We start from the raw sequence: 20,886 nt of genomic DNA, 5'->3' as shown, positions 1-20,886 counted from the left end.
TACAGAGAAAGTTGGTGCTATTCTGTTTCATGAGCACATCACTTCATCTGGAAAAGCTTCTGTCATTTTTTTCTAGGCTGCTTCTAGCACTAAAGCTGATTTCCTACGGATCCACAGTGGCCTATATGTGTTTGCCAACAGGGACCCATGTGTCAGCTCTATTCTCACTGGGCCTGTCAGCAGTTCGTAACCAGAGAAACTTCCCCATACGGTAAACGTACTTGTGTCATGATCATTTGACAGTTATTTGTTTCCTCGAGTCTGGAGGGGGTTAATTTTTTTCCCAGTGTGACTCCAGACCATTTTTATACCTAGATGCTTCCTGCGGATTACGTTATGCACGCCCACTTCAAAGTCATATGCGGCACGATCTGCTTATCTTCAGGTCCTGCGTATTGTCCAGGCTAACCCCCCCGACAGACAGATTGATGGCTGCATCTGGCAGCCACGAGAGCTCCCTTTGGTGCTTCAGATGTTTCTTTCTGACATTTGGTTTGGAACGCTGTACACAATTCTGAAGTCGGCTCTTGGGTTCCATGCACCGCCTGATCTCCTCGATGAGAGTCATAATTATGTTTTAATGATTTAATAATGGTCTCCTCTTAGATATATATTTTAATGTCTATATTTAGTGTTTGTTAAGGTTGAGGTCATTATCTTTGCAATATTATTACATTGTGGCATAGAAATCTGCAGTCATTTATATTTTTAAAAAATCTATTACATGACAGTTCATACCACTCTTCTCTTCCTGTGGCTCCACAGAACTACTGGGTAAGCTGGATACTCCCCAGACCTGCAGTCCTACCTGCTGAAATTCTCTTTCAAAATTAGGCACTGATCTACAGCCAAAATTTTCATCGTCGATACAGTGCAGCAGATGAAACTGTATTTCAGTCCTTCTCTTGATCCTGTTTTTTTTTTCAGGATATTCATTAGTTCTGCCTCAAATTCCCTAGATTGTGGAAATAATTCTTTCCTCTATTGTCCAAATATATCTTATTCTTTACACAGAATATTAATACATATGCCGTTTGTAGTCATTTTGGGATGGACACAAAACTCCTGTAGTTAAACTCTTTAGTTAATTAACTATTCATCTGTAAAACAGCCACAGTATTTTCACGATGATTGTTATAGTTCATAACGTTTATTTAAAAGATGAGAACTAGTGGAATTTTTGAAAAAGAAAAAAAAAAAAAAAACCACCACAAACCCCAAACCTTCACTTCTAAAGATAAATTATCCAAATTCTCCCAAATTGCCGTTCTGCTCAGGTCAGTAGAAAATAATTGAACAATGCTGACATTTTATGGAAGACATGGTCTTCTTCAGATTTGTGTCAAACAGGAGCCAAAGCCATAAAAACTGTTACCCCAAACAAAATTCATAACCTGTGTTGACACTTTCAGCAGGATGGAGAAACCCTGTGCTGGACTGACACAGAATAAGATGAACTACATATTCTGGGGTTGCAGTAAGAATTTTCTTAATATTCTTTCTTCCGGGGACTAGCGAGGTTCCTGTGGTAAGAGCCAGAGCAGCTGCGCTACTGCCAGCTGTGCTCTGGGGAGGGGAGAGGTACGCTTTCCGATCGGTGTCAAGATATCTTGATATCAGGGTTGAGAAATTTATTAACAAAGGCTTTTGATGACTCTGTCACAACAGTGCGCTCGCTTCTAAAACCCGACAACGCCTCCGTAGTTATCTGATCATAAGAATTTTTGTATTTTAAGTGTGAATATAAAACAAAACAGGTTGAATTCAAGAAATAGGAAACTCATGCTTAGTGATTAAAATATTTGGAAGGCTGATTATGTTTCAAAAAGAGTTGTCAATGCCAGTTATTTAAGAAATTCATAGATTTTTAGGGAAGGGACAAAAATGATCAGCAGCATAACACGAGCCACAGACTTTCAGCCAGTCATCATCTTCTAAACCTTTAGTTGAACAGGAACAAAAATCACAAGTCTTTTAAAGGCTAGTTTGTTTCATACATTTTTATAAACTAGGAAAGGTTTTATTTAACCCTGACCATCATCATATAATGCATTTTAAGTTGTTACGTACAGGGTAGCATGTTACTATTGTAAAGTGTTAGCCAAAACATGCAAGCCTACCAGGTTCTTACATGACATTTATTTTTACAATGTAGGAGTGCCCTAGGGAACATTTCTACTTGAAGGAGAACAAAGGGAGATGGTATGTTCGGGTTGTTCAGTCACACGGGACAACTCGCACGAGGCCCGAAAGATTCATCCAAAGCCACGTAGCAGAGTTACTCCTCCGTCACTGCTGTGTGTGATTCTGCGGGCTCTGCGCTACTTCTGCTCAGCGGCACCTGCAGCTAAAAGAAGTGGGAACCAGTATTATTCTTTTCCCAGCTTTATATACTGGAAGCAGAAAATATCTGAGGTTTTTCATCTGCTCAATTCAATACAAAGCATTTAAGAGGGAATAAATCCAAGAGACAGAACTCGTGTATTGCAGCAGCACGAAGACAACAAACACCCCGCACTTTGTCTTTGAACGTGACCGGTGTTGCACAGTTTACCAACAAATCACGAGTTTTACCAACAACGACCTTGCAATGAATGCTGTTGTGCTTAGCAACAAGTGAAAAACATCCTTCAGGAGAGTAAGAACGAGAATGGTTCTGCCCTGGCCAGGTCCCACCTCTGCACGTACCGCACTGGCCGGCCTCAGGGCTCCTGGCACGGAGCTGCTAAGATGTCCCCGCTCGCTGCTTCGCACCGTTGTACGGCGTCCTGGCTGCTGGTGGTGAACAAATCCTGTACAGCAGCCTCAAATCGGGCCCTTTGGATGGAAGGTGATATTAAGATATGGAATTAGCCATTAGAGAAGGAACGTCTTACCCATTACCGTGCAAAACCAGCTGTAATTAAGCACCTGAGTGTTTGTTTATAAACAGATGTTCTCGTCTGAATGTCTTGGAAATGCACAGCTCTGTTATACAAGTTCCCTCAGACTAAGGAAGTGAGCGAAGCGGACAGGCGGGTGCCACAGCCCTCCTGCAGGCTGATGTCCTCCCGTACACACCCCGCATCTGAGTTTACCAAATTGCAGGGGTAGGGGGGATCCCCAAATGCAAGACAGTTTCTGTGGTACGCACAGATCAACGAAGTGAAGTAAATTTTCCAGGTAGAGTCCCAGAAGCACATTAGGATTTTGTGCTTCAAGAGACATCCTTGCCTTTATTTAACACCGAGGACTCTGCAACATTCCTGTACCTGCTAACAGAGAGATCGCAGCATTTGTGAATAGTCTGACTTCTGCTATTCTGTTTCCCTTGTATGGGAAGAAGTGTTTCCTGTTAGCTGCAAATTCATTGCATCATTCAAAAAGCACCAGAAGGCAGTTTTGAGTGCTATTTTAGACACATCTTTACATTAAGGGAGGTTGCAGAGGAATATCTTAGAATTTTTAGAACCCCTTTTCCTAATTTGTGACACTTAAATGAATATTAAGCTAAGATCGCATGCATTTATTTAGCATTTTTAAACATAAATTGGTATCTTCCAAAAGTTAATGTGGCATGTAAAAAAACCTTACTACTTTAAAAAAAAAAAAAAAAAAAAAAGGGCAGATTAATTGTGCTTTAAAAGCTGTGATTTTACTTTGCCTTTTCTTTCCCTTCCTTGGCCCAAACCTGCATTTAAACAGCTGGAACGACTAAAACATCTCTCCTGGATGTAACCTGTATGACGTAGTTTGTTGGCTGCCATAATAACCATTTCGAGATACTAACTGCTTGTCAACACAGTCCCAGCGCAAGCCCTACCTGGTCATTATCTCCCAGCTCATTTAATCGTCCCAAGTCGGAAGGATCCCGACCTGCATGAACGGGCATCGCGCTTCCCCCGTCCCCTGAATTTCTGTCGGTTCCAGGGAAAGCCAAACCCGAGAGGTTCTCTTGTTCTGAAGGGCAACCTCTTCCCCCTCGGCTCTTTCTCCACTTCTCCAAAGCAGCACAATTTCCTGCTCCGCTGTTTAACTCCATTCATAGTTTTAACTCCTGTTCTGCTTCCAGAGTTTCTGCTCTTCCCTCGCCCAGGAGCCGCGGGGATGTCCCGCCATCAGCGCTTGGGCTTTGAGGTCTCTGCGGTCTAAAGGCAACTTCAGACCAGCACACTACCCCATGGCTCTCTATTTCAAAAAACGCCGAAATTTGTTAACTTCTCAGTCAAACGCTACCATATTTCGTAGTTCACTCCTCTTTCTCCGCGGGAAGGTCTGTACGGCCCGCGCTTGCCAGGGGATAACTCTCCCCTTGCCCCCCCCCCCCCCCCCCCGTCTCTTCTCGTTCCCGCAGGCATTCCGAGGGGTCTGGGGTCTCTTTTCACGGATTTTTTGCCCCACGCCGCCCCCGGAGCTGCCCCCCCGGCTCCAGGGCCGCTTTCCCGGGGGCTCTTCCCTCCCGCCGCTGCCCCGCCATGGCGGCCCCGGGGTCGGTGTGCGCGGGCCGGGCCGGGCCCCGCTGGAAGCGGCCGCGGGGAAGGGCGGCCCGGCCGCCTCGGCGCTGCCCCCCCGGGCGCTCCCCCCCCTCGGAGGGAAGTTGGGGAAGCGAAAGAGGAAAGAAGCGCCGCGGCCCCCCCGGGCCGGCGCCCGGCGGCCGGCCCTCAGCAGCGGCGGCGGGAGGAGCCGCCCGAGGGGCCCCTCCGCGCCCGGCGGCGGCTGCAGTGCCCGCCGCAGCCAACAGGTTGCACCGTTCCCCCTCGGTTGGGCCCGGCGGGCGCTGCCCCGCGGTGCCGAGCGCTGGGCTGGGCCGTGCCGGAGCGGGCGCGGAGCTGCCGCGGCCGCCCTCTCGGTACCGGTTGTCTCCACTCCCTCTCCACGTCGGGGAGGCGGGGGAAGGGAGGGGGAGGAGGCCGCCGCCGTCCTCCATTTTGTGGCGGGGGCAGAGCGCTGCCGAGCGCGGCGCTGCCCGGCGAGGGACGGGGCGGGGAGGCGCGAAGGGGAGGCAGGACGGGGAAAGGGGGGGGGAGGAGGAGGGCGAAGTCCGCGGAGGCAATTAGCGCTAATTAACGGAGGGGGCGCCGCGGTGGTGGCAGCGGGCGGGGCGGGGATTAGGTCAGGGTCTCGGGCTCGGCGGCAGGAGGAGGAGGAGGAGGAGGAAGAGCAGCGGGGGGAGCGGTGCTGGCCGCCGCCGCCGCAGCCCCCGGAGGGGCGGCTGTTGACTCCCTTGCCCCTTGCAGCTGGTCGCCGGCCCCCGCCGCCGGGCGCGATGGCAGTTGGCGGCTGAAGGAGCCCCAGCGCCCTCCCCTGGACGAGGTAAGGGCGGCGGGGGGCGGCGGGGGACCGGGGCCGAGCCGTGCTGTGGGGCCGGCGCCGCGGCTTCGCCCGGGAAGTTCCCGGGAGGCGGCCGGGGGGGGGGCTCGGGGTGCCCCGGCCGCGGGGAGAGCGGCAGCGGGGGAGCCGAGCCGCCCCCGGGAGGATCCCGGGCTGGGACGGTACCGGCGGCGGAGCCCGGAGTTAAGCGGCGGTGCCCCCCCCCCCCCCAGCCCCGACCCCGCGGTGGGTGCGCGGAGCCGCGGAGGGACCGGCCCGGGACGCCCCCTCCCCGGGCCCGGCCCGGCCCTTCGTGCCCCCCTCGGCCGGCCGGTGCCTGGCCGGGGGTGCCCGGCCGGGGGCGAGGAGCGGGGAGGGGGAGCCGAGCCCCGAGCGCAGCCTCGCAGCCTTGGGCTGGTCTTATTTTGCAGAAGTGGGTGTGCCAGGGAGACAGCTCAACAGGTCTCGACACATTTCTCTGAAAACTATACTTTACGAGGGAGAATTTATTGTAATCCGGCAGTTTTAAGCCTTCGCAGCTTTTTCCTCCTTTGGGCAGACTTGCATCTGATTTTTGACACGTTTCCTACGCTGGATGATTCGCTGCTTTTTTTTTTTTTTTTTTTTTTTTTGACGTTGGGGAAATTGTCAAATGGAATAACTACATTTTTCCTCCCCTTCACGTAAAGAAAGGAGAAAAAGAAAAAAGGCAGAACTGGAGGTAGATAGCTATAAATTTTTTTTCCAGTGGCTGTTGCGGTGTCCACCTTAAACGGCCCAGCAGTGTTTCCGTGCTGTTGGCAGCCCGTGGGATTTCGGGGGGCTGCCCCCTCCCCCGGCTGACGGGGCTCCCCGGGCGTCACCCCCGAGCCCCCGCGCCCCGGGAGCGCGGCCGAGCGCCCCTCGGCTGGGGCCCGCCAAGGCCCGCACCGGGAGGTGTCGAGGGACCAAGAAGGGTTTTCGCGTCGGGCTGCTCCCGCTCGGGACGCTTTACCCAGGCCGAAGCTCGCTGGGGCCACCTTAAAATTTTTTACACGTGGGGACTTTCTGTTGATCGCAGCCTTAACTTTGGCATACAGAAAGCGGCAGCGGTCGGCGGCAGTCTGGAGAAAATGGGCGACAGAGACGGCGGGTTTATAATTAAGAGGACCGTAAACTTGTTGTGAGCGCTCTCGGGTCTCTGCTTAGCGGATAATTCCGCGGCCAGGCTGTAACTGGGGCATTGCAGCCTCTGAGGGGCTGGGGGGACTGCGAGCCCGTGGCTGTTCGCTGTTACTGTTAGGCCGTAGACAGACAGTATAGAATGTTTGCGTAAGAATTTACAGTTATTCCCCAAATATTTACGCTGCGTGCTGAAGATAAACGGAGTCAATACGAACAGATGAAATTTAGGAGATTTGTTAGATGTGTTTGGAGAGTACCTGTGAGCTGGTAAAGTGTAGCTAATAAAAGTTAGCTTTTATTTATACATTCGAGGTTTATTTAAGGAGTTGCGCTGAGTTTACTTCAAGAGTCACGAGTTGCGTTTTAAGCTGAACTTATGCAAAGATAGCGAACTTGGTGTTGTGGGGGGGGGGGAGGTTGCGTGGAGAATAAAAAACCACCGAGACTTTGGCTGGTAGGACCGCGTCTGCGCGGGCTCGGGAGGCTCCGGTACCTGTTGTGCCCGAAGCATCTGAACCTGCAGGGAGAGAAGTGATCTGGCTGGGGAAAGGTGATAAATGCCCTTCTCCCCTGCTCTGCTTCAGATGTAACTCAGTACCAGGGAAAGTTGTCTTCCAAAATTTGTAAATTGGGTACTTTTAACAATTCTTATGCTTCCTTACGTGCTAGGACGGGCAACAGAGCTAGAGAGGGTGTTCAGAAAGATGTCTTGTGCTGTTGTCTGATTCTGAGTTGCGTGCAGGCAAACTTACCACTTCGTTCAGGTTTAGCAAAGCTTTAAAAAAATATACTTCCTTGTTACCAATCAGAAATAAAAACAAACATACAAAAACCCCAAACCAGGGGATTTGAGAAAGATGTGACGCATGTCAGTCAGTTTGTAGCTTGATCTGCTGTGCTTTCATTCTCAGAGCAGCTAAACCAGGTTCACCAGGCTAATGATTTAGACTTCTTTTCTTTTTAAGCTGTTATTAAAATATCCTTGCTGTGCTAACTTTGAATGCTTCTGATCTTTTTATAGCTAATGTTACAGTAATGGATTCCAAAGAATTGCTTAAGTCGTCGGATCAAGACGAAACAAGGAAAAATGTGCTCATCAGTACCAAAGGAGGGATCGTGATGGACTTTCATCCACCCTTCAGGGGTGGAGCTACTGTACAAGCCCCTGTGTCTACATCTCCTCTCCCCACGTCTTCTCAGTCGGATTCCAATCAGCAACCTGCTTTGGCTGACTTTTCAAAAGGATTAGTAAACAATGTGCCTCAGCCAGACCTTTCCAAGGCAGTGTCGCTCTCGATGGGACTGTACATGGGTGAAACAGATGCAAAAGTGATGGGAAATGACCTTGGATTTTCGCAGCAGGGCCAAATCGGCATGTCTTCTGGAGAAACGGACTTCAGGCTCCTGGAAGAAAGTATTGCGAGCTTGAACAAGTCCTCAAGCCTGGCCGAGGACGCAAAGGGAGCAGGATCTTCTGAGGTGCCGCTTGAGCCGGATTTCCCAGGCATGGCTGGCCGCAGCGTCCCTTTAGAGTCAGGAACTGCAGTCCAAAGCCAGGTTGGCTCGAATGGTGGCAACTTGAAGTTGTTCTCTGAAGACCAAAGCACCCTGGATATTCTCCAGGATTTAGAATTGCCACCGGTATCGCCTGGCAAAGAGCCCAATGGGAGCCCGTGGAGGCTTGACCCGTTGCTCGATGAGGGTGGCTTGCTGTCCCCTATATCTGCAGATGATGCGTTTCTCCTGGAAGGAAATCTCGGTGAAGACTGCAAGCCTCCTGTTTTATCTGACACTAAACCTAAAATTAATGACCGTGGTGACCTTTTACCCAGTTCCAAAATGCCAATGCCTCAAGTGAAAACAGAAAAGGAAGACTTCATTGAACTCTGTACTCCTGGCATAAAGCAAGAAAACATGGGCCCAATTTACTGTCAGGCAAACTTCTCTGGGTCTAATCTGCTGGGTACTAAAGTCTCTGCCATTTCTATCCACGGTGTCAGTACCTCTGGGGGACAAATGTATCACTATGATTTAAATACTGCATCACTCTCTCAGCAGCAGGATCAGAAACCAATTTTTAATATCATTCCATCTCTTCCTGCCAGTTCAGAAAATTGGAATAGGTGCCAGGGATCAGGGGATGAGACGTTAGCTCCTTTGGGAACGCTCAACCTTTCTGGCAGACCTGCTTTCTCTAATGGCTATTCAAGGTAATTAGTTTTTGTTGCTCTTTATTAAAATACTACAAGTATGTTTAGTACAACTGCGTGCATGCTGGTTTGTTGGGTTTTTTCTTTTGAAGTCAGTCGGCCCTTTTTCATTTGTCGGTGTGACTGATTAGACATATTTATTCTGCAGTACGACGGGAGTTTTAACCAAGTGCTCAACTGTTGGCATTAAAGGGAAGGAAAGAGGAGGGGAGCTGGCATGCTTTAGAACAGGAATAAAAATAAAAATTCTGTGATACAACCTAGAGGGAAAATTGAGTACGTGGTAGAAGGATCCATACACAAGGCTGTATAGAAAGAGGACAGTATGGAAGGAAGTATTTAAGTGTGTATGAAAGCTGCTTCGGTCTCAAGGGTTAGAGGATCAATCACTGGGGTTTTTTTTCTTCCTAGTGTTACTTAAATGTTATGCACAAAAATAACTTGGTTGCTGGGTAAATTTCTAGAATTACATTGAAGCTGAACTAGACTTTTCGTTTTGCTTGGTATTGCATTTACCTTACATGGACAAGAAGATTCCGAGTAGGAAATACTCAGCGGCTTGTTTAATAACTGCATTTAAGAGAGAATATTTGCTGTAAGATGTGAACGTACCTGGAATTTAACTCTTAAATAGGACTGCAGGTGGGCTTGCTTACAGGTGTTTTTTTGCGAGCAGGGTCTGTTAGGGGAGCTGGTCAGTACGCGTTTCAAGTGAGTCCGTGGTAGTGTTTTCTACGAGTAATTCGGTGGTGCAGATCCTCACGTAAAACACTTCTCCTCTGCCCTTCAGGAGGAAGTGCGACGGTGGCAGCTTTCTCAATGAGGAGCTGCGTAGGTCTCCTGGCAGCTGGGGACGGGTTCTCATTTCGGTACGAACACCTAGTTGTGTGTTTTCCTCAGCGCTCTGTGTAACACGCGCTTGCACAGGCAGTGCGTGGCCTCAGTGGAGGAAGAGGTTTTTGCTGTGTTTCTGTGGAGTCTGAGTTAGAAAATGGCTCTTCGAGTCTATATACGTAACACCAGTAATTGTAGGCTTTTCATGAAGGATCTGTTTTAGCTTTCTTTTTTTATTGCCCCACTGACAGTTGATCCCCTGAGTGTTAGCTGCCAGTCCCGGGGCTCTCCCTACACGTTATTTGCTCCATTTTCCCATGGTTGGAATGAAGTGTGTGAGAGTTTGTCCTTTGTTTCAGGAAGGCAACTTTTAACTTGCTTTCATTCTAGATTTCTTCCATAGTTTTCGATTTTTGCAGTGAAGATGTGGATTTTTTTTTCTTCGAGATGTTTAAAGCAATTTGTAGTGTAAGGAATTTGGAAAGGAAAATCAGAATTTGTGGATAAATTCCACTTTGGTGTATGAATATTGTACGTGCCCTATCATTTATTTTGACAGAGTAGAAATCCTTTGTGCTAACCTTTTGCATAATCAGTCCAACTTCCATGTTGTTTTTACTTTGTTTCATGGGGGGGTTTTTGGGTGGTTTTGGTTTTGTTGTCGGGTTTTGTTTTTGTTTTTTTTTTATTTTGCTCCTGCTATATCTTTAATGGCAATCATTATAAAACGTGTATCAAAGCAAGAAGTATTTCTGGGTTTGGGAGGTGATTTTTGGTGACTGAGTAAGCAGATTCCTCACAGATAATGGCAACACCACTTCTGAGAATACTTCTGTAAAGTTGATGCCTTGTTTTTTATTTTACAGAACTATTTTAGGTAGAACCGAGAGCATTCCGGTGTGAATGGTCACACGTAGGTGTTTGTCTGGCTTTTGGGGCATCTCATAAATACCCTTTTTATAGACTGTGCTGGGCTGGAAAACCCACTCCAGCTGCTAATGCGTACGGACTGCGTCTGATCCTAGAGTAAGGAGGACAGCAGTGCGAGATGTTCTCGTCGCTTTTCTGAGGCGATGTGGAGGAGTGTGCTGGGTGTGTTTGCGCCGGGGCAGCGGTGGGCAGGCGCGCTGGGGGAGCTGCGGGGCCCGCGGCGGAGCTCCCGCTGCCGGCCAGGGAGCATCCTCGGCAGCCTGCCTCCGCCACGGGACAGCGTTAGCGACGGGGCGCTGCACGTGATTGTGTTCTTGCTTCCTGCAGGGTTGTCTTACATTGCTCGCTTTTGCCTTAAGATAATGGACTTTTTTTTTTTTTTTTCTTAATTTAAGGAATGTGTAAAGAATTTTGGGGCGGCCCCTCATTGAGCTTTGCGTAAAAAGTCATTATTTCTAGCCTTAGTGGAAGCTGTTCTTAACGTCCCGAGGATTTTTACTCACTAAAACTACAAAGTCCAATTCTAAAACCAGCGTCATTTGGGTTTGCTTTATTTATTTTTTTTTTCCATAAAATAGAGGCCACTCCATCTTCTTTTTAAAATGCCTGAGATATTAATGTATCCTGAACTCTCTTTCTTCCTGAACCTTGTCAGAAATATTTGGTCTAAACTGGGTTAGTTTAAGGTGATGTATTGTGGATTTGTTTGTTTGTCTTACAGAAGACTTAACAAAATTGGCATTTGTTTTAGAAACAAAGGAAGGACTCCCTTGCCAGGTTCCTGTGGTCTTTTTTCTGTTAGTACTGATTGAGGTGAAGGCTGGGATTTTGAGAATTGAGAACTGCTAAACTTTAATCTCCAATAGGAAATATTTCTTGGTGTCGGCAGAATTATTTGAGTGTTCACAACATTAATTACATACTAAACATACGCAAAGAAAAGCTGCAGTTCTGCCCTGGCATTTAATCTGTCCGTTTTACCAGAAAGCGTGTAATGTCTCTTTATAGACACGCAGTCCTGAATTGAAGTCGTGCAATTTTTGAGTGATTTTGCTTCTAAGGATAGCACAGCGTGCTGCCTCTAATGAGACAAGTGATAATCAGGACTGAGAAAACTAATCAATTTTCCTATGAGTGGTAGGAGTTGCTCTGAAGTTAATGAGCAGATTACAAACAAATTCCGAAATTTGTTCAATGTGGAGGAATCAGCAATAGTCAATAAATTGCTGTCGGTATCTCGGGGTTGTAGAAGAGCCTGCCAGTGCTTGTGCTGGTGTGCAGCGCTCGGAGCTGCAGCTCGGCGGTTCGGCAGCGAACCTCCAAATCTCCCCGAGCAGCAGCAAAGCTCCAAGAGGGCAGGACGGCCGCGTTCGGGGCTGCCTTGGCGAGGTCTCCCCCCTCGGGGCGAGCGAGCTGCCATCGATCACAGTGCAGCGACCGAAGGGGAAGGTGCGTAGAGTAAGAGGGAGGAAAAAAGTAAGCCAACCGAGAAAATCTGCCTTAGATTTTCTTTAACAGAAGAAGTGAGGCAGCATCTGGAAAGAGGAGTGAAACGGGCTGGAAGCATTTGGTAAATGCTTCACTGAAGAATTAGGGGGGTTGATGGTGCCTGTCTCTGATGGGATATTATTTGTGATTTATTACACCGGTGAAAACTGTTAAAATTCAAGGAAATTATTTTAGCAACACACACTTGTAGGACTCTTGCGTGGTATATACATTAAATCCATCGCTCAACATCTTTGATTCCTCTGGCTTCCTGGAGATGTGTCTTGTTGTGGGGGGAGTGAAGGACGATGAGAAACAACACAGCGACGCAGGGGTTTCTGTGTGCCTTTTCTCTTAGCCTGCAGCCAGAATTTACAAGAACTGGGCCCCACTGGCAGTGTTACGGCTTCTCTTATTACATTTGAAATCATTCCTAGTACTTAAGCTTGTGGTGGGGGATAAGGACCATTAAGGAAGTTTAAGAAAGGACAAGAGCTGAGAGAAGCCGTGAAAGAGGAGGGGAATCTGAAAGGGGGAAGAAGTTTTGCTGGTCGGTCACAGTCCAGAGCCTTGCTTTGAGGAGCAGTTACCTTTCTGCTGTCCCTCTTTAATGGGGATTCTCCTTGGGAGGGAAGGGGGAAAAAGTTTGCTAGAAATGGTTAAAGGTCAGTTGTCCATTTGTCTTACCGCATTGTTTGAGCTTGGCTTTTGGCCAAGGCCCGTGGCTTGGCACGGTTGGATGTAGTACTTCAAATGTTGTCTGACTCAGCAGTATATAATGTATGGTACGTTTGGAAATAATTTTTTTTTAATAATTCTATTTTGATATAAAAAACAGACCTGTTATTTGGAGGGAGTGCTCAGGGTTTCGATAGCCTATGTTGTGATTTGTCAGCTTAATGTAATACTATACTTGGGTTTTGAGTCTTGGAAATACAAGGCAAAAAAATCTAATTGTTTTGGCAGAAAGGGATGAATCAGGAATGTCCTGCAGCATGTGCTGTAAAGCTCTATGAAAAGAGAGCTAGATAAATGATCGGTCATGTAAGATGTAATCCACTTTTTCCAATTTTAGCTGATCCATTCAGCGAGCTGATAGCTGAGTAGTTTTTTGGGAGTCCAACCCCAATTGTTAATTTCTGCTAATTTATTTCCCTCCACAATAATCTCTATTTTAAACCTAGTTTTAGCTTATAAAACACAAGTTGATTTTTGTTGCCTATTATGTATTTTTTATCCATCTTTAATGATGGTTGAACCCCATTGTACTCTTCTGCAGTTAAAGCAAAACTACAGTTGAAGCAGCTCTACTCATGAATCTTCTCACAAATATGAAATTTATGTATTACACAACTCCTACATCATATATTTACTGTGTTAAAGATTATTTTGTGCACAGTGAGAGCAAATTGTCTTGGAGATGCAAACGTCCCTTCTTAATTTGACTGTTACTGCTCATTCTGGAGATGAAGAAGTGGTACCTGTTCTATGTGCATATGTAACTGCAAACAGGAATTATTTTTATACTTTAAGAGGTTACCAGGTCCTTCTGTCTTCCTTCCTAGGTTCCCTTTTATTGCCACCACCTAGCAAGTGGGCCTTTGGGAGCTTTCTCCATGGTTTTAATTCTTCTGGTTTTTTAAATGTTGCCTATCTTCAGGTAGTGAGAATCACAGCGGAAGAACCCGGCACTGCTCGTACCAAAGTTTGACTGTTTACATTTGTTATGCTTTGCAAAATTAGATCTGTTGTTTCTCTCATTTCCACACCAGATTCAGTATCTCTGGCCACGAGCACGCTTCACCAGGGCATATGCTTGACCTAGTTGTGTTTCCAGGGCAGATACTGTTGTTCTAGTGATCAAAACTCTGCGGTTAGTCCGGAGTGTGGTGGGAAAGGCTCCCACCAGCCTGTCTCTGGGCTCAAGTCAGGATACCTTCACAACTCTTCACTGCCTCATTCGTAAGATGTAGTTCAGTGGAACCGATCCTGTACTGACTAGTTTGACTCCGATGATAACGTTGGTCACAAAAGTTTTAGCCACAGTCCCTTATATTTTGTTCTTTATTGATCTACAATATTCAGTCAAGACAGCAAACTTTTAACTTGTTGTCCTCTTTTTGTAAACTGGTCACAAAAAGAAACTAATAGATGTATTTTTAATATTTTTTTAGTAGTGTGTGGCTTCTGATTCTCTTTGGAGTGCTGCTTGGAGCAAATGTTGGCACTTCAGTGCAAAATGTGATTTGGAGCCTTTCTCTTAGGACACTTTGTTAAAGCTCTTTACCACTGCCCTGAGAAACACTGGTTCCCGTGCCATTGGGTGTTGTGATCTGAAACTCCACAAGCCTTACAAGAGGAGAGCGAGTACTCCGCACTCAGAAATTTGCTTGGGAGAAAATGAACATCCATTTCTTGGTAGTAACTCTTCTCTTCACAAAACCCTTGCTTGTGGAGTTCTGCACGACACAGTTATACCTCCGTTCATCTTCAGGGGTAGATGGGAACTGCCGGAGCAGGTATCCGGCCACCGACGTGCTGGTGTAGCATAACAGAGGCATTCTGCAAATGGTTCCAGTGCCGGTGTTCTTGAGACAAATAACATACCAATAAAATCCTGGTTTCAGTCCAAGTTATAAGCAGTGGGAAAATCTTTGCAGAGCTGTAGTTACAATTATCTTGGGTTTGTGCTATTAAAATAACTGAAAGCGTGTCGCCGCTGGCGTACAGAAATGAACTTTAAAATGCATTCATAAAATGATCAACTTCTAACTGTTCTTAGAAACACAGAAACAAGTGTGTGTGCAGAAAAGTAGTTTCTGGGAAGAATATTGAGCTGTACAGTGTGCGGCGCAGCAGACCCAGGGAGCTCGTTCTGTTAAGCTCTCTTTGGTTTTATAGTCTTTGTCTCCTAGAGTCTGGCAGTATACACAGATTTTAATCTTATTTACTGAAGTATTAATGTATTGCATTGTTGCATGTACAGGTTATTCATGTTCTCATCACAGTGGTTTTCTGCCTGATTCACTATAGTATGATATCCACTTATAATACAGCCCTTGCTTGAATAACCAAGACACTCACGGACCAGGAGTTAATCCTGTTCTTAATGCTGGGTTCTGGAAATACTGGGCAGATACTGTCAGTGGATGGCCTCATCCCCACGGGACAGAAGTGAACCAGTACAGCTGGAATAGATGACACACCAAAAAAAAAAAAAAAAAAAAAAAAAATTCAGCTCATTGTCTTGGCACTGACTTCACATCAACTGATTTCAAATATATGCAGGAAAAAAAATGAAATGCAAAAATGAGTTAACGTTGTCCATGTGTGGAGGGGAGAGAAATTGTGTCTGTGCTGGTCACCTGCAAAGGAGTCTAAGCAGAGGGTAACCTGCACTGAGCATACTCCATCCGTGTGGTGGAGCACTTAAGTGTCACAGACTTAATGAAAAGGAAACTGAAAGGCTGTGGACGTGCAGGTCCTGCTGCCCCGTGCGGAGCGAGCCCAGCATCCTGAGCTATGGTAGTTACTGGGGGGGTGAGCAATTGTGCTTCCAGAAGTAGTGTGTTGGGTTGGGAAAACAATTCAGTGTAATTACTTTGTCACTCCTGGAGGTTTTTCTTCTTACCTCATCTTCACTACAAAGAAGGTGTAATGTTGTGCACATGCCTCCTACGTCCTTACCTGATTCAGCTTACGCTAACCTCTACCGTGATGTTTTCTGCCAGAATTATTTTCCTGGCTGAAACGATGTCTTCCTGCGTGCGAGCTGAGCACTGCATTGCTTGAAATAGAACTAGATGTACTGTTGCAAAAGCACATCCCTTCTCCTTTTGTGGCCTGCACCGCTGGATTTATCACATGGCCGCTTCATGTGTCCCAGAGGTGCGTTTTGGCAGTAGCAGTGAGGTGGAACTGCAGCTTCCCCAGCTCCTGCTCGGGCAGAGGTGGTGCTGCCTAGCACCTGGGCTTGGATTTTGTAATGCAGATGATGTCGGGTTTTCTTGCTGTGCTTATGTGAGGCTTAAGTTTAGATTCCAGGACACAGTGTTACTTCTCCAGGATATCATGTAGAGTTTTATGATGATGGTTCCTTAAATCAATAATCACTACAATTGCGTGGCTTTCTGGAGGAAATCGTGCTCCTCAGAAGTCGTTTTGACATCTTCCGTGGAGTACACTTCTGTACCAGCCAACTGCATTCTTAGTATGGTCTGTATCAACTGGTTATCACTAAAACTCCATATTCTATATGTACCTAGAGAGCTTGCAGTCCATGTTAAGTCTTCCTAGAAAATTATACTTCTGATGCAGTTTGAAAATTATTATCCAACAAGCTGCTAATATTTTGTTGTGGAGATGCAATGTTACACGCAACTTCCACTTTTTGATCCAATATCTCCATTTTCCTGAGACTGCAAAAGCAAAATGCTGTTGGGGAAGGACTTCCAAAATAATAATAATAATAATGTCTGGCTTGAATTCAATTCATTACTACTGTAATTTAGTTAAGAAACTGAGTTCCATATTAGATTTTACAGTAATACGTTCTTCACACTATTTGTAATAGGTTTGTACAGTTACTGTGTGTCAGAAAACAGCTGGAGATCGTGAACATATTTATGCATCACAGTCACACAAGATTTAATATGAAAGTTCTGAGCAGCAGGGCACAATTTACTCTTGCTTTATTCAGATACTTCATATTTCTGGTTGCTTTCATTTGCATAACTAAGTTTTAAGTGAGTGAGTGCTGCTCAGGATGCTAGTTTTCTTTAAAAAAAATAAATAAAAATCAGGTCACAAATTAGTAGTTTGCTTCAAAATACTACCTGGGAAACTTGGAAAACTCTCTGTACTGTCAGGTAAGAGAAAGTAAATGAGTATCAATGAAGTATGTAGTTTATTCAGATAAGCAAATAATGGAAGTGATTTTATAGCTTTGCAGTTGGTTTTCTTTGGTTTTATTTTGGAGGATCTGAGACCCGATGCTTTGGTCGTCAGTCTCTCAAGAAAGCCGTGAGAAGTCCTGTCAGGGTCCGTGTCTGAAGGATCTGCTGTGGTGGGCTTCTGGCTGCGCCGGGCGCTGCGGCCTTGCCTTGTATTAGAAACTTGGAGCGTGGGGTGTGGTGTTTGGGGTTTGCTAGGGTGTGTTCCTGTCGCGGAGCATTTGAGTACTTGCTTCTCCTCGAAGTACTCGTTGAGAAGAGGGGTTTGAAGGTGGGTGACCTTTTTGTTCACAAGTGGGCAGTAGCTTGGCCACATCTCTCTGGTGGCTTGAGAAGGGTGTGAAAACAGGACGTCTGTGGTTGGAAATTCTGTGAAATTTTTTGCAAATGAGTTTTTGGTCTTGGATGAGAATTGTCCAGCCGTTTTACGGCTCCTTTCCAGCTGTGTGAATTGTGTGTGAGGGGAGAGGCCTTCGTGCGCTCTCTCCCGTCCCAGCCGGACGTTGGAAGAGGACAGTGCTGCCTGAGGCGTGTGGGCGTCTGGCCTTGCTTCGGGCTTCAGCTCATCTGGGAGTTCTCCAGGCCCTGCGTGCTGTGTCTCTAACCGTGCCTTCCCGTGCCGTCGGAACCTGCTTTTCAGAGCACGAGTGTGAAGTTCTGGGGTTCTTCGTGTTTTTTGTTGCTGAGCTTCAGAAGAGTGGCTCTGCTGCGTGCCGGTCTCTCCTGAGCTGAGAGTCTGATGTCTGTGACAGAAAAGAGCAGCTGATGCAGTTTATTTTTGTTGTCATCGCTTGGAGAACCTGCTCGCCTGGTGTGTGTGCGCGATCGTATGTAATGATGTAGTAATAGGGTCTGGTAGGGCTCCGTGTGGACGGGGAGCTCTGCCAGGAGAGCGCTGCCAGGACACGTCAAGCGCTGCACATGACAGTTGCTTCATGGCGGAGCCTCTCCATAAAGCAGGAGTCACACTTGGGGCGTTTCTTGTGGCACGTGGAGCGTGGTGTGCCACTGCAGCCTGGGTCTCTGCTGCTCTCCTAAGCAGGCCTTAACCGCTCCTCGTTCCTTCACTGCCACTTCTAAGAGACAGGACACGGGGCATGGCTTTGAAGGAGGTTGACTGTTAAATCGATGTGTTGTCAGGAAGGGATTGTGTGATCTGTCATACCGCTTAAAAATGAGGTGTGTATGAATACAGTTATAATGTGCTATTGTAAATAAAACATACAGTTTTTCTGTAGCCTTTCACTTGATCAGACGATGTAAATCGGTAACAATATATTGTAAATCAACACATTTACTCCATAGGCACGTTATGTATTGATGTGTACCTCTGTATGTTTTCCCCTTGCTTAGTTTTCTTTCTAAGAGTTTTCTGTTACCTTAAAGCCATTGGCTAGAGGTTTTTAATAAATCAGTGCTGAAAACATACATGTGCTGCATGCACACATGTGGATCAGTTCTGCAAGAATCCAACCCATGCATGTTAACTTAAAAAAAAAAAAGACAAACCAAACCTTACTTTGCAGACTCTATAGCTTCATGTCCTGACTTCAGTTTGCATATCTCCTGGCTGTTCTCTCAGATATTTTTCATGGGTTACTTTTGCTGCCAGGTACTTTGATGGTTTGTTGAATTTCTGCTGTATGAATTGCTACACAATGAATTGCATTGTCCCAGTATGAGGGTGATGTAGATATAATTAGACTTGTTTTTAAAGAGCTCTACATCTTGGTTCACTTAAAACTCGGAGTAGATCAGAATATAAGCTTATATAAATATTTAAGAAAAATAGTCTTATCTGAGAAGAGGCATTTAAAAATGCTTTCAAAGAGCTCCTGAATTTGGTATCCAGAAAAGCTTTTGGATGCTGGAGATGAGTGAAAAAGTATGGAATTTCGCTTCAGTTTAATTTTAGTAAGATGATAAATGTTTACTGAAGTAATAGCAGACTGCCTATGAAAGGACTGGTTCATATTCTTCCTGAATGCTAGAATTCCTTATAATTGGTCCTTAATGAGTGGGAAAAATTTCACTTAAAGGTTAAATCCAGAGGTGAGTTGGATGAACTCAGTTGGCGCAGGTCGCGGGGGCAGAGGGAGCTGGCAGCGGGCGAAGGGCCCTCTCCGTGGGGCAGGTGCTGGCGTCTCAGGCAGGGATGCGCCGGTTGTGGGAGGCAGGTAATGCAGCGCCGAATCCGCAAGCTAATGGCTGGAGGAGGAGGAGGGGGGAGAATATATTTGCAAGCCGTTGCAGTAACGCTAATGATGGGATTGGAGGGGCCTTTGGGGACCCTCAATCCCAGCCCCTTCTGTCGTTGTACCTTGTAGGACATGCAGCTTGCAAACCGTCCTGACGTGCTTCGTGGTGACAAGTGGTGACATGCGACTTGCACCGAACAGAGATCTCCTCCTGCCCGGTGCAGGGGCCTTACTCTAGGCTTTTAAAACTACCGCAGGCTTTAGTATCGTGGCCTTGCAGAGAAGCTGTGTAGAGGTTGACGCTTGCTGGTGCATTGCTGGTGAGTCCTGCGAGTAGGTGTTCGGGCCAGCGCTGTCCGGCGAGGTGCTTCCCTTTCACACAGCTCACCTCACGCTGCAGGTCCGCACCGCGCCGACACCCAGAAGTGTCTGGGGTAGCCGTGCTGTCCTAGAGCACAAGTGAAAATCAAATACGGAGGGTAATTGAATTATGTAATATGTGGGGCTGCACCTCACGTATTCAAAAAGAAACTGAAAGCGGGAGGAACAGACACATGCTGTTGGGACTTTCTTTCCAAGCGCTGAGGGCCGTAGGTGCTCACGCAGCCTCTCATGGTGTGGAGAGGCCGAGGGGCGCAGCCCCGGGCGGTGTGTGATGCACACCCCTGCCTGGGGAAACGCTGTTGTGAAGGAGCGGGGCTGGGGGTCAGAACATGTGCTCGTGAAACGGGAGATAGAGAAGTAAAGACTGTCCTGAGTTATGTCTGAAAGCTGGGGGATCGTTTAAAATAGCCTCAAGAAAGCAGCTTTTTTGGACCGTAAGTACCCCTAGAAACTGATTCACCTCAGTGAAACAGTTTTCTCATGAATGCAAAAAACTGTTATCAAATTTTAACTTTTAAAATGTTACAATCTTGATGAGGAAACTCCAAAGAGATATTAGTGAATTATCTTTAGGATGCTGTTTTCATTTATTTACTTCAAGGATCACCTCTGGTAGATTCTAGAGGAAAACAACTATGATGAGGCTGAAGGCCTGCACCACTTTTTCTTAATTCTTTAAGTTCAGTAAAAGAAATTACTGGGTTTTCATTTAGCCCAGTAGGATTAGGGCTTATGAATATGCCAAATTGTTGTATTGAAGAGATACTTGCTATGGAAAGAGTGGTTTAAAATGGAATAAAATACGAAGAAAGAAAAAGTGAAAGGTAGTATGTTACACTCACTTGAAAATAAATTAAGCAAGTTTGTCTTCATTACCTTACTCCAATTTCCAAATGCAGATTAAAATCAAATTTATAAAGAATGTGTGCTGGTTTTTTGCTGGAATAGAGTTAATTTTCTTCGGAGTAGCCAAGCCAGTATGGGGCTGTGTTCTGGATCTGTGCTGAAACAGTATTGATGTTTTCCTCCCTGCCGAGGAACTCGCACAGAGCCAGGGGCTCTTCTGCCTTGGGGGGGCTGGGGGTGCACAGGGGTTTGGGGGGACACAGCCAGGACAGCTGCTGACCCCACCTGCCCCAAGGGGTGCCCCAGACCCTGTGGCATCCTGCTCAGCACGTGGAGCTGGGGAAGGGAGGAGGAAGGGGGGGGTTTGGAGTCACGGTGTTTGTGTCCCCAGGTCAGCGTTGCGCGTGACAGAGCCCGGCTGTCCTGGGGACACTGAGCACCCGCCTGCCCGCGGGAGGGGCTGAAGGGATCCCTCGCTTTGCTTTGCTTGTGTGCACGGCTGTTGCTTTACCTATTAAACTGTCTTTATCTCAACCCACAGATTTTCTCACTTTTACTCTTCCGCTTCTCTCCCCCATCCCACCGGGGGGG

The 20,886-nt window shown here is 46.7% G+C and overlaps 1 protein-coding gene across 1 annotated transcript in view; it reads left to right on the top strand.

The window, feature by feature from the left end:
• Positions 1-5,143: 5,143 nt before the first annotated feature.
• Positions 5,144-20,886, top strand: part of NR3C1 (nuclear receptor subfamily 3 group C member 1) — a 73,065-nt gene continuing 57,322 nt past the window's right edge. The window contains exons 1-2 of the mRNA XM_074915750.1: positions 5,144-5,292; positions 7,475-8,663. Of these exons, the coding sequence (XP_074771851.1) occupies positions 7,489-8,663 (1,175 nt within the window). The 5' untranslated portion in view covers positions 5,144-5,292; positions 7,475-7,488. The remainder of the gene's footprint in view (positions 5,293-7,474; positions 8,664-20,886) is intronic.

The sequence above is a fragment of the Athene noctua genome, chromosome 12 (genome assembly GCF_965140245.1).
Source record: "Athene noctua chromosome 12, bAthNoc1.hap1.1, whole genome shotgun sequence".
Classification (NCBI taxonomy): Eukaryota; Metazoa; Chordata; class Aves; order Strigiformes; family Strigidae; genus Athene; species Athene noctua.
The sequence above is the reverse complement of the archived record's forward strand: the minus strand, read 5'-3'. Positions and strand labels throughout refer to the sequence as shown.